Source organism: Talpa occidentalis, unplaced genomic scaffold (genome assembly GCF_014898055.3).
Source record: "Talpa occidentalis isolate TD23 unplaced genomic scaffold, MPIMG_talOcc4v2.1 talOcc4.8, whole genome shotgun sequence".
In the NCBI taxonomy this organism is placed as follows: domain Eukaryota; kingdom Metazoa; phylum Chordata; class Mammalia; order Eulipotyphla; family Talpidae; genus Talpa; species Talpa occidentalis.
The window spans coordinates 57,644,509-57,661,598 of NW_023605194.1; the positions used below are offsets into that span (position 1 = coordinate 57,644,509).

Consider the following 17,090-nt stretch of genomic DNA (forward strand, 5'->3'; position numbering starts at 1 on the left):
GATGGAGTATGAGTTCAAAAGTGACCAATTTTTCTAATAAACACTTATAACATTTATCTAAAATTAGACATAAACCAAAATAAATGTATAAACAATGAAGCTTTTGTAGTATAAAAGTCTAAAAATTATTCCTTTAGGTGGTCTGGCTAACATGTATAAGAATGCACCAGAATTGTGGTATAACAACTACATTCTGCCCTACAAGGGTTAACTTTTCCCTATAGTTAATAATCTTCCTTCCTCTGCTTCTGATCCTTGCCATGTTTTAATATTTGTGTCACAGTTCTTAATCAAGACTTAATTTTTAATTTATTAGTCTATCTGAAAGAGTGTTTTATTATTTTTTCCTAGTACTTGGAACAATAGTTAATATTTATTACATTTTATAACATCTAAAAAGACCTGGGAAAAGGCAAGAAACATACTTAAAAAATTTTGAATGTTTTATGTTGTAATATGCAAACCTGTGTAAAAAATGCATAGAATTAAAACTAAAATTGAATTATCTAAGCTATTAAGTTTCTTAAATTGGAAGATAAACTCCCCAGAAGGATTTGTATCTGATATTAGGCATATCTTTATTTTCCTATGTAGAAACTTTGAGCAGTGTGTTAGCTAGATTTAAGTTCAGTTTGATCACTTGGAAAATTAGAATAACTAGTGTCAAAATGCTTAAAATAGACTGTAAGGTGCACAAACATGGCATCTTTGATTACCACTTTAATATTTTCATTTATATTTTCTATATTTTCAATGCATGTATATTGTACATTTTCTACATGTTCAATATATGTAAGTTCTTTATTAATGTATTCTAAAATAACATTTTTATTTTTATAATCACAAGTTTATAAAAGTATTAATAGCAAAAAATGATTAGAATTATTTATAGAGATTGTCCTTGCATTGTGGGACTATAAGTAAGTTTGCTTTTTGAACTATTTTGTATTTTCCAATTTTCTTTTTTTTTTTATTAATGTAATGCTAGTTTACAATGCTGTATATGGTTTTGGGTAGAGGTTCACATCTTTTCAGATGTATGTTATCACAATATGGTTACCATCCAAGCACTCATAATCTTCCACTTCAGTCTATTAGGCCACTTCCATTCTTTGTTTTCCTTTCAGTATTCTCAGTTCTTCAGTGAGATTTATAGGTTTCTTTGCTTAGCTGTTTCTTTTCTTTTCTTTGGTTTCTTTGTAATCCACATACGACTTTCTTTACACTTCTGACTTATTTCCATCAGCATACTCTCCCCCAGTTCCATCCATGTTATCCCATTCTGTATATATACTACATCATCTTAATCCACTCATCTGACCTTGGGTACCTGGTTGCTTTCATAACTTGCTTATTCTAAACAGTTCTTCAATGAACATACGAGTATACGTATATACCTTCCAATTAGTGTTTTTGTATTCTTCAAATAGATACCTAGGAAGGAATTGTTGAGTCATATGGCACATCCATTTCTAATAATTTGAGAAACCTCCATACTGCTTTTCATTGTGGCTGGACCAGTTTATATTCCCACCAAAAATGTACAAGTGTTCCATTTTCTCCATATGTTCACCAATATTTTTTTTTTGTTCTGATCTTTATATGGGCCATTTTCAGAGATGGCATCTCATTATGGCTTTGATTTGCAGTTCCCTAATGATAAGTGATGATGAATATTTTCTTTCTCATGTGCTAGCTGGCCATCTGTATATCTTTTTTTTTTTTTTTTGGAGAAGTGTCTATTTAGCTCTTCTGCCCATATTTTGATTGGGGGTTTGTTTTGTTTTTTTGCTGACTTATATGAGTTCTTTGTAGATTTTAGCTGCTAGTGCAATGTGTGATGCACACATATTCTCTTCCTTTGACTAGGGTGTCTTTTTGATTTAATGATAGTTTATTTTGCTGTACAGAAGCTCTTTTTAGTTTGATATAGTCCCATATGTTTATTATTTTTGCCCGTGCATTCCTCATTGGAGTAGAGTCCCTAAAGCATCTCTGCAGTCAGTGTTGCAGATTGTTGTGCCTGTTTTCATCTGTGAAATTTATTTTTCTGGTTTAACATCAAGTCTTTAATTCATTTTGAGTTTGTTTTTTGTTTTTGTTTTTGTTTTTATAGTGGTCTGGTTTAATTCTTTTGCCTGTGGCTGTCCTGTTTTCTGAATACCATTTGTTGAAGAAAATATCCTTTCTTCAATTTTATATTCTTGTTCCATTGTCATAAATTAACTGTTCATATGACTATGGATTTATTTCTGGGTTCTCAATTCTTTTCCATTGATCTATGTGTCTACTTTTATTCCAGTGCCAAACTGTTTTGATTACTACAGCTTTGTAGAATGCGTGAAGCCTGAAGTGTGAAATATTCATTCTTTTTGTCAAAACTGCTTTTGTATTCGGGGTCTTTTGTAGTTCCATATAAATTTAAGCAATGTTTGCTCTTTTCTTTGAAGAATAAAATTAAAACTTGGATAGGGACTGCATTAAATCTGTATAATTGCTTTGGATAAGATGAGCATTTTTACAATGCTAATTCTTCCAATCCATGAGATATAATAAAACATTTGGCCATTATAAGTAAAAATATTTAGAAATTGAAAAAGATACCTAAGATATGTTGTAGTTTTACGGCATTAAAAACACAATTGTTGTATCAATAGTGTACATTTTTTAAATATTGTTCAGATGTTCCTGAAATATTTGATTGAAATGTTTTATTAAAAAATTTATTAAAAATAAAAAATATTTGTTAATCAAATAATAGGTAATAGGTATAATATAGGTAACAAAATTTTCAATCTGATAGAATTAAGTAACAGCTATTCCTTGATTTTGCTTTCTAATACAATGCCTATAACTGGAATTCAGTTATGAGGAAGAGTTTTCAAGAACTACTAAATTAAATTGACCTCCAATTCCTATCATCCTGATTATAGTAATTTGCTACCTGCATCACTGATTAAGTATTTTCTTTATAGTCAGAAAACGTCCTTTAGTTTGTTCATCCTTTGCCCATTAAACACTTGTCTTTATTTGAAATTTGGGGCTACTGACATCTTTTAAGGTGGTGGTGTAAAACATAAATACAGGTTTTGAGTCTCATGGTTTGATTGGTGTCTCAGATTCGTTTCCCCAATTATATAGTTTGTGATCTACAGTACATCAGTATATAATAATGTTCTGTTTTACATGATTTACAAGATTCAAAGAGATAAAATATTGAACTATGCTACATAACTTAGACTATTCTATTTCCCTTCACCTAAATAACTTACAGAATAATGTAATTTTGATAATCTCAACAGTGACATTAAGTTCAGTGCTGTCAATAATTACTTTTCCAAGTTTGTAAGCATTTGAAGTATTTTTATTAATCTTTGATATGTATAGCTATGTGATTGCTTTTCTTTGTTGTTCTTGCTTTTTATACATCTTACCTATTCCTTGTTCATAATAAAATTTCTGTCTCAAAGAAAATATTGAAAGATGTAGAAATAAGGGTTTTATTTTTAAAATGACCTTACTCTATTAGTATCATTGATTTTACTATTTATCTAACAATAAAGATTTTTGGATGGCAAGCTACTCGATATCAATAAAGACTTTCAACCACATTATGGGGAAGGAGGACGCATTCTAGAGATCCGGACTCCAGAGGCAGTGACCAGCATTAAAAAGCGAGGAGAAAGTCTAGGATACACAGAAGGGGCCTTGCTGGCTCTGGCCTTCATCATCATCCTCTGCTGCATTCCTGCAATCTTGGTGGTGTTGGTCAGCTACAGACAGTAAGTATTCATAGATGCTAAACATGGATAGTTCTTCAAGAAGGCATTATCAAAACCATCTCTGATGAAATGACTTTGTAGTTATAAAATGTTGATGGTGAAACCCCTCTACAATTGTTGGCTCCCTTTTGCATCAAGTGGTCTTCCTTTAAGAGACAGAAATACAAATATCCAGACATTTTTCACAGATTACTCAGTGTTCCAGCACAGATTCTTAATACATACATACCCAATAGGAGTACTGGATTGCCTTCTGTGGCTTTGTCTATGTTCTTCATCATGTAAAAAGCCTTGCGAGAGAAGGTAATAGAGTGCCTACCTTCTTCCCTCCTTCCCTCTTGCCTTCTCGCACAGCTTTTCTGGGTGGCCTTTCTAGAGGCTGTATTGTTACATCTGACAGCATATTTGGGTTGTATAGGATTAAATTTTTCTGGTTTCTACAAGCAAATACATACATTTAAAATATATATATATATATTTAAAAAAATGGGTTCTTCAAAATAATAACATAATTACAGCTAATTTAAACATTTGTATATGAGGTAGGCTGGTACATTATTCATTGATACCAGGTATGGGAAACCTTTGTGACAGAGAGCTACACATTTTGAGTATATCGCTGCTGACAGTGATTGGTGAAAAAATTGGAGAATTAGTTAAGGTGAGAGGTACCCCTGAGGCTGCCAGAAAATGAAAATAAATAACAGAAAGGAATCATAGGGTCCTCCCTGGTGGTGCAAGGTGTTATAGTGTCAGCACTATCAAGCAATCCACAGCTACTGCAGCATGAGTTCGATCTCCAACCTGGGAGGTGACCCAAATGGTGCAGCAGACCTCTGCTGTCTTGCCTGCTGATCCCCTTAGCAGTGTATTTCAGTCAATCTGCCTGTTCTGTTCCCACTCTGTCTCTCTGGTGAATCCTCTCACATACCTCCACACCTCTGGCCTGTACCCCAGTTCTTATATGCATAAATAAATCTTAAAGAAAGGAATCATAAATCATAATTGCTTGACATAACAAACCCTAATAAAAATCGTAACTTTCTATGCATCATTTTGAAATACCAATAGGAAAAGTCTATAATAGTTGATATATATTCTTAAACTGCTATCTTTGCTCTCTAATACTGAGAATATTATTTTATTAAATAAGGTAAGGTAATTCCCACCTTAGGTTGAACAGTATGCTTTGCATGAAAATTCTATAGGAATATTTTCTATTACAAAAACAATATGAAGTTGTAAATGTAACACTTAAGCTGGTATTTTGGAATTCAGAGTGTCCTTACCAGATCAATTGATACGCCAAATCTAAAGCCTGTGAGAAAACGCATGCTAGATAAATCGTTTTAAAATTTTGTCATCAACTCAATATTAATTTTCGTGCTAAATTGAACTTGTATAGCAATATTCTTTCCCTTTCATCAGTTTCCCAAGGAAGCTTTATTATATCCTGTTAACAAAAATATCAGTGAGAAGACTTGTATTTGGCACACAATGCAATGGCCAAAACTGAAGCACCCTGCATGTTAAACTCAGTGGACCCGTAATTTAGCGAAATAAGATGCTTACTATTTAAACATTTTGTAGTCACAGTATTTAATTATTTTTAGTTTAGTAATCAGCTAAGCACTATGAATTAATTTTAGTTACTTTTCTTATAGATTAACAAAACTAAGCAAAATGAGTTTTATACTGCTTATACTTCAAAAAATTTTCTAAATATTTAAAATCTTATTTTGTACCTTCATATTCTGCTTATAAATAAGATCTGAATTTTGCACTTTCTTTTATATTAAATGTATCTCTGAAATTTTCTACTCATAGACACCTAAAAGGCAAATGTGAAGAGTGTCATGGATTCATTACCATGGAATGGCACCTTCCAGTTCTAGCTCCAGCTACAAAGTGGGGGCAAAGTCTAATCACGCTTGCTGCCTGGTTCCATTCCTTTAATATTATTCAGGCACAGTAAATCAAGAAGCCACTTATAAAGATCAGATCATCTTTAATATTCTGCTTCTCTATCAGAGTTGAAATTCACATATACATGTTTTAATCCAGTTTTTCTTATTCCATTTAGTAGGTTTCTTTGTTTTCCTGTAATAAATGTTTTAACAGCTTGTATGACTATGACAGTAATAATTATGTGCTCACCATTTTCACTTTCTAAATTAAAACAGCTTCCCTTTTATGTCATTAAGTCTGTCATTATGTGTTTAACCAGGAAATTATTCATAATTTAGAATAAATCATATTTTATAATATTATGAACTCAATATTTCTAATGTAGTTTTCTCTTTTCTTACTCAATGCTTTCCTAAACAGGTTTAAAGTGTAAGTATAATTATTAATATTTTGTACGTAATGTTAGGTAATATGAAAATTTAAAAATCCAGATAATACTGTAATGTAGTCATCCTGCTCAGAACCATGTATCATTTGTCTGTTTTGTATTTTCCAGAGGTGCAGACATTTTAGTTCAAATCCCCCATCAGTTTTCTAAACAGACTTTAACTGGTTTTACACAATTTGATACAAGTGGAGGAAATTTGGAAAACACAGTTGCTCTGATAGCTGCCACCTTTTAAGATCTTGGTTTTGAGGATGGAATTATCAGTTAGTGTCCAGAACATTCAAAAACAGCAGCCTAGATCTAATATAAGAATCATTCCTAGGAATCAAAAGGAAGTAAAGGCTAACCAAATCACCCCCGAGCATGCACAGCTGTATAGCATCATTAAGCTATTCTCAAAAAAATGTTATAATTTTAAGTAAAATAACTTTCTTTAAATAGACCAAAGACAAATAATAAAGGAAAGTTATGTACCTTCCATCTGTCTGACATTACAAAAGATATACACTGAACAACTACCAATTATCAATCACAATTTCCCATTCTTCTCCCACTAATAGTATCATTTAACTTAATTTGCAAATGTTTCTACTTAATTTTCCGGCTATTCAAAGGCAGATATTTTAAAGTAGTAAGGTTACATGTGTTAAGGACAGGGGAAAGGTATAGGTAGTGGGGGAAAGGTATAGGCAATGAAACCCCATTAGTGCACTATTTCATTAGATATCAGTTTGTAAGTTCAAATTACTTCTGTAAATGATTTTTAGCGTAGGTTCTTCCCATAACTACATTAGTATTAAAAGACAGGCTATTGGTCAGCATTCTATTTCTAAACTGAGTTTTACAAAACATCCTTACTTTATCAAAGACGCCAAGCTGAGTGCACCAAGACAGCACGAATCCAATCTGCACTACCAGCAGCTAAACCAGCAGCACCAGTCCCTGCACCAGTGGCCGCGCCCCCGCCACCCCCACCGCCTCCGGGTGCGCATCTCTATGAAGAACTTGGGGACAGCACAATGTAAGTAGATCTTTCGGGAACTCTGAGAAGTAGATGGGTTTTTATGGATGTTAGGTGAGTATTTAATTTCAGCCTGATTAGAAATGCAGTTTGTGAGTCTTACTTTTTATCGTTTGTGAGCCTTTACTTTTATTTAAGGCAGAAAATTAAGATGAGATCCTAAGAAAGGCTAAATTGAAAAGTAATAATCGGGCCTCCCCGGTGGCGCAGCAGTTGAGCGCTGGGTTGAGAAGCTGCCTGCAGCCTCTGCAACGCTGGTTAGATCCCTGGCTGCTCCCCGGCCACCGGAGAAGGGTCCCACATGGCGCGCAGACCTCTCCTGCCGCCCGCTGCTCCCCTCAGCAGTGTACTTTGGTCCTTCTGCCTGCTCTGCTCCCCGCTCTGGCTCTGATGAATTCTCTCATCCTCCCGCGCTTCTGACTGTACCCAGTGCTTGTATAAATAAATAAATAAATCTTTGGGGAAAAAAAAATAGATTTGTTAAAAAAAAGAAAAGTAATAAAAAAAGCATTAAAAAATAAAAGAACAGCATTTAACTTAAGGAGACAATTTCAAATGAATTAAAATATTTAATCTTTGAATTGATTAATTCAAATGAATCGAATATTGTATTTCATCTTTGACTAAGAATCATGCAGATATCTCCCCACTCCCCACCCAAATTAACAATAGCTTCTGTTCCCTGCCACCCCAAATTAAGATAATAAAACAAAAACATAAAATAGTACTTTCTGATTTGGTATCAAAATCCATTCATATTTGGTTACAAAATTTTTTTATCTAAAATTATATACTTTTCTAATATTTTAGTGTCTCATAAAATAGAATTAAAATCTGAATGAGTTGAAAGAAAATATTAAATACATTACCACTTAGAGAATATTCCTTTTATATATTCTCCTCAGAATTCTGTGATACTGTTATAGGGCAGCCCCGATATTGAACAGGTTGCCTGGGTGAGGGTCCTCACCCGGACGCTTACAAGGGACTTATTAATACTCCACTACAGACACACACAAGAGGTTAATAAAAGGTTTATTTACAAGGGAAAAGGAAATAAGGAAAATGTACAACTCAGGGAGAAAATAGGGAAATAAAGTCTTTAATGTGTCCTACCCGGACATCCTTTCCCCCCTAACAATACCTTAATATTTTTCCTATACTATTTGGAATTCTAAGCAATATTAATACATTTTTGAAAGACTTTGTTAAAAAGATTTAGAGCTATTTCTATCATTATACTACCCTCATAACCTGATATTTAACTTGTCTTTGTTTTAAAAAATCAAGAGTAACTGCTTCTGAAGATGAAATGCAAAACAACCAAGGACACAATTTGAGTATGATTAAACTTAATCCCAGAAAACTTTTATTAACTGGAATTAGGTGGAGTTGAGGGACTAAACATGTTTTACTATGTAACATTATAGTATTTACTAGTAGGAATAAAGCAAGCCACAAAAGTATCAAATTTATCTTTCAATGGGCAATTGATTGTAAACATAAACCAATACTGTTTGCTTTATTAATAATTGAACAATTTCTTATTTTAAGAATAGTTTTTAAAATGTTAAAATTGATTTTGATGTCATTTTAATGCTAAAATGTAATTTAAAAGTTGGATGTTTGACATTCTAAGACAACATACATGATTCATTTAAACAGTGTTATTTTTTCATAAATTGAAAATTATGGTCTCCTCTTGAATTATGGGTGAATGTAGGAATTGAGCCAATATGATTTGATTTTATGTTAACCACCTCTCTCCAGCAAAAGTATTTAAAGCCAAAATATTATGTGTAAAGGTAAGTGTTTTTATATATGTAATTAGACATGGGTGTATATTCATTTTTATTTATCAAAAGGTAAACTGTATCATCTGGAATCAGCATAATTTGATGGCAATAATTTCCAAATAGCTGCACTTTAGTTTATTTTTATTAGAAAAAAATGTGGTAGACCGAGAAGAGTTATTGTAATGATTGTATGTTTTTATTGAAATATTTTAACTTCTACATCTAATTTTCTAATGTTTAACTTTTCTATTCAAAAACTTTTAGAAGTATTCTAATCATAGGTTACTAGTAATTATACTCACTCCAAATGAATTATTATGTATTTCTAAAAGAAAAAAATTCAGAGTTCATTTTGACAAATGAATAACTTCATATAGATTCAACAATTATTCTCTAATAGTTATTAATAATATTTGTGTATTTACCTTCTTCTAAATAATACTTATATCTACTTATAATCAATGTAAAACAATTTTGTAGACAAGACATAGAAGTAATTCTTATAATCTCACATAAAATGCTTTAGGTTTGAAGTGACCCATGTTTAATAGAGATGAATGTACCAATGTATACGAATATCAGATTAATTTTATGTGATACAAAACCATACTAATGCCATGTGATTCTACCTAAAACTTGATTACATACTGTTCTTATGAGTCAATATAAAGAAAGTATATAAATATGCATTTTCATTTTTTGGATATGCATATAAACTGTATAATCAAGTTCCTATTGTATTTTCATAACCATCCAAATTAACTATAGTCAAAACTTTTTTTTCCTATCACATGTTTTCTCTTTCTCACCTGTGGATACATAGGCATAAGTAAGTAAATAATATTTTAATACAAGGGCTTTGAAAACAAAAGTTTCAATAGACTAAATGTTTCATTTTGTTTTTAACTTTAAAAACAGTAATTGTCATTCTTTACCTTGGAGTCATTTACTTTAAAAAAGAATGTTTTGTCTTCTACACCTCATTTTCTTTTTGCTATTTTAAAATAGCTTGATTTTAAAACAAGTATTCCAGTTGATATACCTGTTCCTGCCTACAAGAGTTTCAAAATTCTCATTTTATAGTGTTACAATATTTATAGATATCTTTCAATCAAAAAATGATGTAGTATCAACATCAGATCTAGTCAGAAACATTTGCCATATAATGTCAAGTCCATTTGAAAAAAAAAAGCCTTTTTGAGATCAGGAAGAATGTTTGCTGTCACTGAATCCAAATTTCCTTTACTTTCTGAATTATTTAGGTAGGCCTGATACCCCAAGTTCACCTCTAGCAGCTTATGTCTTTGCCAAATGACACAATAGAAACTTTTGCTTTATATATCAATTTATTGCTCCACTGTCATCCTAAGTTTTCAAATTAGTTATTTAAATTTTATTCAAAATACTTTTTATTTCATTTCTACTGTGTGGGTAAATATTAAACAATAATAAAATTAAATCTGTTACTCTGAGCTTGAGAGCCATCTATTAAGAAACTGTTCAAAATCATGTCATCCAACTTTTCCGGGGTTAGGGTCCCAATGCATCAATTAGCACTGTTTGTGCCCTTTGACTTATTAAATTCTATTTATAACTCATAGCCAGTATGATTTGGTGTCCATTGTATGAACAAATTTTTACTGATATCAAAACTGTATTACTGTAACAGAAATCTTATTGAATCTTGACTAAAATTGATCCAGATCATATTCAAGGAACTATCAATAGCTCCCTTTCTTATTTGTATAATTTATAATCTTTTAAATTTGATTAAACCTAAAATTGTAATAGAATAATCTCTGTGAACATTCTGAGGAAAACTCCAGTTCTTAATTGTGATTTCAAACTCAATTCAAGAAATTCTTCCACTTAGACTCATGAACTTTAATTCTCTTAATTTGAGGAATAGAAAATCCTTTTCTGTATTCTCTTGCAAGCATTATCCTAGATAAGAGAGTACTTTTAGTTCAAAGACAGAATTAATGAAATGAAAGGTAATGAACAGGTACTGAATCCAATAGAACTAAGGATTGTTTAGCCAAAACAGTCACATCTGTGCATCTTCAATGAAGGCAGAGAATCTGAAATCATTAGTCATAATGCTTGGTGTAATTTGGAGAATTGTGATTTATACATCAGAGAACTGTTATGTGTAGTCAAGAATTCTTTGTTGTGTCAAGCTAGCTGGGAAAAAACAGTGAATAGATTGACACATTAAAAAAAAAAAAACAACTGAAAAATTTCCATACTATTCACAACTCGAATTTTTCCTATCCTGATTTTTGGAGAACAGGGACATAAAAGTAATATCTTGCTTCAGTTCATTAGTATTATTTGTTTGATCTTTTATTGTTTGAAGAAGTAATGAGAATCATAAAAAAAAAATCTTTCTCATGAAAGTTGTGTCACAAGCTGTTTCCTTACATTTCATTATCTTCTTTTCTTTCAAGTCTTTTCCTTCTCTACCATTTCCAACAAAGCAGGGGAAATAAGTCTTTCTCAGAAGACAGGAAACATCAGCACGTTGCGATGCCCTTTTCTTCCAATACTATTGAGGCTCACAAGCAGGCTCAGATAGATGGATCATTTAAGAACAATCAGCCCACGTCTGCAGGAAACTTCACACTGCTTTCAGAGGAGGACAACTTAAATAGTCACAATACCCTTTATAAGGAAAATGTAGATAAAAGATCAAGAAATGTTGACTTTTCAATAAGAACAGATTTTGTAGACTCATTTTTACATAAAACACAAGCCAAGAATGAGTCTCTGAGCGACCCAAGAGAAAAGATTCAGAGTATATGGAATCAACCAATATCCTTACCTAAAAGATCAAGGTGGAAGTTCCCTAACAGCCCAGAAACCATAGATCTGGAGAAATGGGGAAGCAACAGGCAGAAAATCAAAAGTGAAAGCTCTGGCATTTGTCCAAACAAAGGAGGTAGCAGTAATCCCTTGTTTACAACTGAAGATGTACATTTTACAGAGAAAGAGGAAATAAGACAAGGTGAATCACTGATTATACAAGGAACAGAACAAGTGAAATCTCTGTCTTCAGCTTCATTTTCCTCTCCTTGGTCTCATTCCTCATTCTCCACTTTGCCAACTGTTTCAAGAACTGTGGAACTCAAATCAAAATCCAGTATCATTTCTCCTGATGACTGTTCCTTGGAACTTTCTCCTTCAATGCCTTGCATTTTAAAATCTTCACTCTTTAGGAGAGAGAAGCCTACTCATGTGTTGACTGTGGAAACCAAAAGGAACATTTTTGAAAATAGCTCCCATCCACCCAGTATTTCTCTGCCTCCTCCATTTCCTCCTCCTCTTCCTCCTCCTCCTCCTCCTGCTAATACTGCACTTACTCCTGCTCTTTCCTGTCTTAATCCTTCCCCCTCTACTCTTCCTCCTCTTCCACTTCACTCAGTTTCTGTTCCTCATCCTCCCACTGCTTCTGCACCTTTCCTTCATTCATGTCCCTCTCTCCCTCCACTTCCTTCCCCTCTGCCTCCTTCAACTTCAGTTACATCCAGTAAGTGTGATTGCCTACCAGTTGTTAAAGGCACTGTCAATGTGACATCTGCCAAGGAAATGAAATCTTCTATGATACAGCAATCAACATCAACAACTATCTGTAATACAGATCCTCAAAGAGAACCGAAAGGCATTCTCAAACATATTAAAAACTTAGCAGAACTTGAAAAATCAGTAGCTAATATGTACAGTCAAATTGAAAAAAATTATCCACCCACACACAGCTCCAAACCTCAAACTAGTCCTTCAGAGATAATAAATATGGAAATGACATCTGAACAAAACCGGGAGAATTTGCACAATATTGTCGAGGAGATTGAGAAACAATCTCAAAGTCAATCTACTTCACTGTAATGTTGCTCCTATTTTAATTGGACCACTCTTGTTAACCATAATCTTCAAGTGAAGGCAAATTTGAACTTTAAAGAAGATTCCATTCTTTTATCCTAAACTCAATGCAATGGTGTTTTCTCATTTTTAAGTTAAAAGATTATTAACCTCATCATTACTAACTCATATTATAGATTTACCTTAATTTTCTTAACTACGAAGTAGCATTATTTATCTACATTAATATAAAAAGTAAGTAATTTCAATCTATTTTTCAATGGGAATATATGGGCATGAAAGTTAGATATTCAAATTAAAGTAATGACTTATTTAACATGTTAATGCTTGATTTTACATTTACTTTTTGATCAGTTTTATATGTGTACTCAAGGAAAAAGGCATACTATTATAAATAGACTAAAATTTGTTTCATAGAATCTGTTATTTCCGTGAAGCCCATATATTTGGTAAGAAGAAATACTACCAAAGTAAAATGTTGTGTATCTAGAACTGTAGGACATCACAGACAAAATGATATTCCAAAGTAAATGCTAGGTACTATAAGATGCAGTCATCTGTTTTCTTATAAGAACATCTTTTACTCTGGCTTGCTTTTATCTTACTAGTATGTTTATACATTTGATAAATCTTTTACTTTTTTCAATTGCTGTCTTCTATTTATTTCTCATTGTGCGTTCCTTTCCCTTCTTTATAATGAAATAAATCTTGAGTTGTTGACTTTTGTAAGACATTTCATTGTTCCCACAAATGTTTAAAGTACTATTTAGTTTTGCTTGTCCATATTATTATATCATCTCCTTAGTTATACTTTTATCATAAGATTCTGCTTTGAAGAAAATATCTCCAGTTTTATAGAGAAATCCTAATCAGTTTCATCAAATGAAAGTCAAGTAAATCTCCACTAACATTTGGTATGGATTTGGTAACTACTATTTGATTGAAGAAAATTATACATATTTTATATAATTTATTAGTAATATAAAACATGTTTCATCAAAATTTTACAAAAGTGCATGATTTATTTTATTTCTAGTTACTTTTAATCTCTGTAGTCATCCAAATTTAGCCTACTATATAAGTTAAATATAAAAATATTAAGAAAAAATCAAGAGGGAATATATTTGGTGAAGTGGCATCATTTTTAAATAGACCTAATTTATTTTAGGCAAAGATGGATAATTTTTTACTATAGGAATAAATTTCTGTAGTTGAAAATGTTCTCATTATCTAGAGCTCAACTTATTAAATTCTTAATTCTTAAAATAATTCAATTAATTCCAGTCTTCTTTGTGAAAGCTACACTTGACTATCAGTTATTACTTATACCCCCCACCCTAACATATGTAATATGTCTTATGTACTGGAAATTCCTATTTTGAATATAAGTATAATTATTTATTTTGCTCTGCAATTTTAATATTTTAGAAAGTACGTCTACACAGAAAAATGCACGATTCCCAAATATAAGCAAAATATTGCTTGATAATTGCTGTTACAAGTATATAAATACAGGTACAGGGCTGTACAGTGCATCATTTCAAACGTTTTGTTCAGCTCTTATTTTACATAACATTTCTTCAAGAATATGGTCTTGCATTCCTAACTAAAAATATGTGATAAAAGGCAATCTGTAAATCAGATTATTTTCATTAGCACCTCTGCTTCTGATTCTTTTCATCCAAATCAAGAGTGATTTGTTTCTTGGGATTCTTGAAAATGATTTTTTTCTCTCTTTCACTGAAAAACTTCAGTTGGAGTTTTTGTTGGCAGCTGGTCATATGCATGAGAGCTTGTGCTATTTGGCGGACTCTGACAAGGTATTATTCAATTGTGTAAGCCTTTAATGTTAGTATGTGTGTTTTTTAAGCTATTTGTACCAACTTTTTGGAAATGTGAAAGAAATTCCTTAAAATTTCTTGATTATGAAATCACTAGTGACCAAAGAAATGATACATGAAATTCAGATAACATTTTATGTAGGCACCTATAGTCTCAACTAAATCATTACACTGCATATTTCTGTAACACTTTTGTAAAACAATTGTCCATTGGTATCTGCAAACTATCAGTTCTAAGACCCCTTAGGGCTACCAAAATCAGCAGCTTCTCATATTCCTTATATAAAATGGCATAGTATTGGCATATAACTTTAATACATCCTCCCATATAAAGTAAAATCATCTATAAATGACTGATAATCTGTATTATCAATATACATGCTATGTAAAGTGCTGTATGTTTAGGGAATAATGACAAAGGGAAAAGTCTACATGTTCAGTACAGACACAACTTTTGTAATTTTATCAATAAGTTATTTTTTTTTATTGTGGTTGATTGAATCAGTGGATGCAGGCCCTATTGGATACTTAAGGTTTACTCTATTTGTATTATCTAAAAATTCTATTAGTATTTTGCTCTTTTGAAATGAAACATCTATGCCCATAATTTATACTTATCTAGTCTTACTGACACATCTTATTTAGAGATTCACAGCTTCATCATTAAAGTCAATTAGAATATTTTCTGTGAGACTTATAAATTTCCTGGGAGTACAAAACCCATTATTATTCTCCACTAATTATATTTCAATTAGTACATAAGGAATTATTAGAATCTTCAAATGAAGACATAAAGATGTTACCATACATTTTCCTTATTTTTTTAAAAACTGTAAATCATGCAAATGATGTAAAATGATTAATGTACATCATGAATAAGCTACATAAAATATGCATCAATATTATCTGACTGGTTTTATAAGAATCAATGGGAAGTTATGTTAATCAAAAGCACACAAATAATCATACATAACTGTTCTGTTGTATACCAGTTCTCAGTCAATTTTTGCCTGTGAGTTAAGACACACAATGCAAATAATCAAATGAAAGGCAGCAAAAATTCTAATGGAAACAGTATCATTCATCTATTGATGGTAGATATTTCTCACATTTATGGAAAATATTGCTAATGAGACAGTTTAAATACCCTAGAAAATGAAGTCAAGCTGTGCTTGGACATTATGTGACTCGATTGTCATTATTTAAACCTAAATACAAGGTATATATAATTTATCTCTCAAACACACAGACTGAATAAAAGTTGAAAATGACTAAACTTCTCTAGATGGATTATCATTGCCATAATTATTGGCAAAATTATATAAGCACTTTGCAAAACTCACCACAGAACCATTTAAAATAATGAGTTGCTGACAGGATTAAGAGAGCATTATATTAGCATTATTGGCAACCATTTCAATAGACAATGCCTCAACCACTTAAGATGCTTTCAGTTAAGTAAACTTACCTTGTGAAGGCCTTGCAATTTTTTTTTAAATATTTTTTATTGGATTTTAGGAAATTATATATCTCTACATTGCAGTTGTCTACTAGTTTAATATTAATAGTTGTCTAACTAGTTTAATATTAATATTTTAAGGCAACTGAAGAATAATAAGTAAAAAATCCTCATAACTGGAGACATGAAACATAAAAAGCATTCTATACTTTTCACATGCTCAAATACAGTCAAATGTTTAAAAAATTTGTCATCCATGGCCTTTATAATTCTTTGTGATATTAAACATTTGGTTATTATATATTTAAAATATTTTCACTTTCTTTTATAATGCATATGACCCTTAAATCTAATCAATATTTTGCATTATTTTTAGAACACAGAAAAATCATCTCAGAAACATTTGGAAGGATATTCTAGTTATACATTTTTATCCTGTACCAATATATTTTGCAGATGAAACATCTTTCTCCTAAATGACTATCACGACTAATCTAGTACAAAGATGATGCAGATTAATTTTCACCCCGTTAACCATAATAGAGTCAAAGTTTATTACTGTACATCATTGAGATAAAATATGTTGTGAATGGTTTGTTGCTCATATGGAGTGAAAATATAGGGTGAATTTTGCTTTTTGTAATGCAGGCATGAAACTGATTGTCCTGTCTTGATACTGCCATAAAATATATTTTTTGCTGAGGTAATTTTTAGGAGAAATGACTTAAGTTTTTCCTCAGACATTTAAAACACTCTTAAGTTTTATTTAATCTGAAAAGCTAAGATGTTTAATACTGATTTCTTCATTTCTGCTTTGCAGGAGAGGTTATGCATCAGAGGTAAGGGTTTTATGGTGTTATATACAACTTATTAGGAAAATATTTATGTTATACGCAGGACTAATTTATAGTATTTCAAAGCTAGGTTATTTTCTTCCATTTCAACAAAACTAAAAG

At 31.6% G+C, this 17,090-nt stretch overlaps 1 protein-coding gene across 7 annotated transcripts in view; it reads left to right on the forward strand.

Annotated features, from left to right (window-relative positions):
* Positions 1 to 17,090, forward strand: part of PCDH15 (protocadherin related 15) — a 1,524,279-nt gene that overhangs the window by 1,495,708 nt on the left and 11,481 nt on the right. For 5 of the 7 annotated variants that reach the window (XM_054690669.1, XM_054690670.1, XM_054690671.1 and 2 more), the window contains 3 exons: positions 3,564 to 3,782; positions 7,007 to 7,159; positions 11,406 to 12,840. In XM_054690669.1, coding sequence (XP_054546644.1) covers positions 3,564 to 3,782; positions 7,007 to 7,159; positions 11,406 to 12,840 — 1,807 coding nt within the window. Of the gene's footprint in view, positions 1 to 3,563; positions 3,783 to 6,110; positions 6,120 to 7,006; positions 7,160 to 11,405; positions 12,841 to 17,090 lie in introns of those variants that run through there. The other 2 variants (XM_054690674.1, XM_054690675.1) reach the window with 2 other exon arrangements.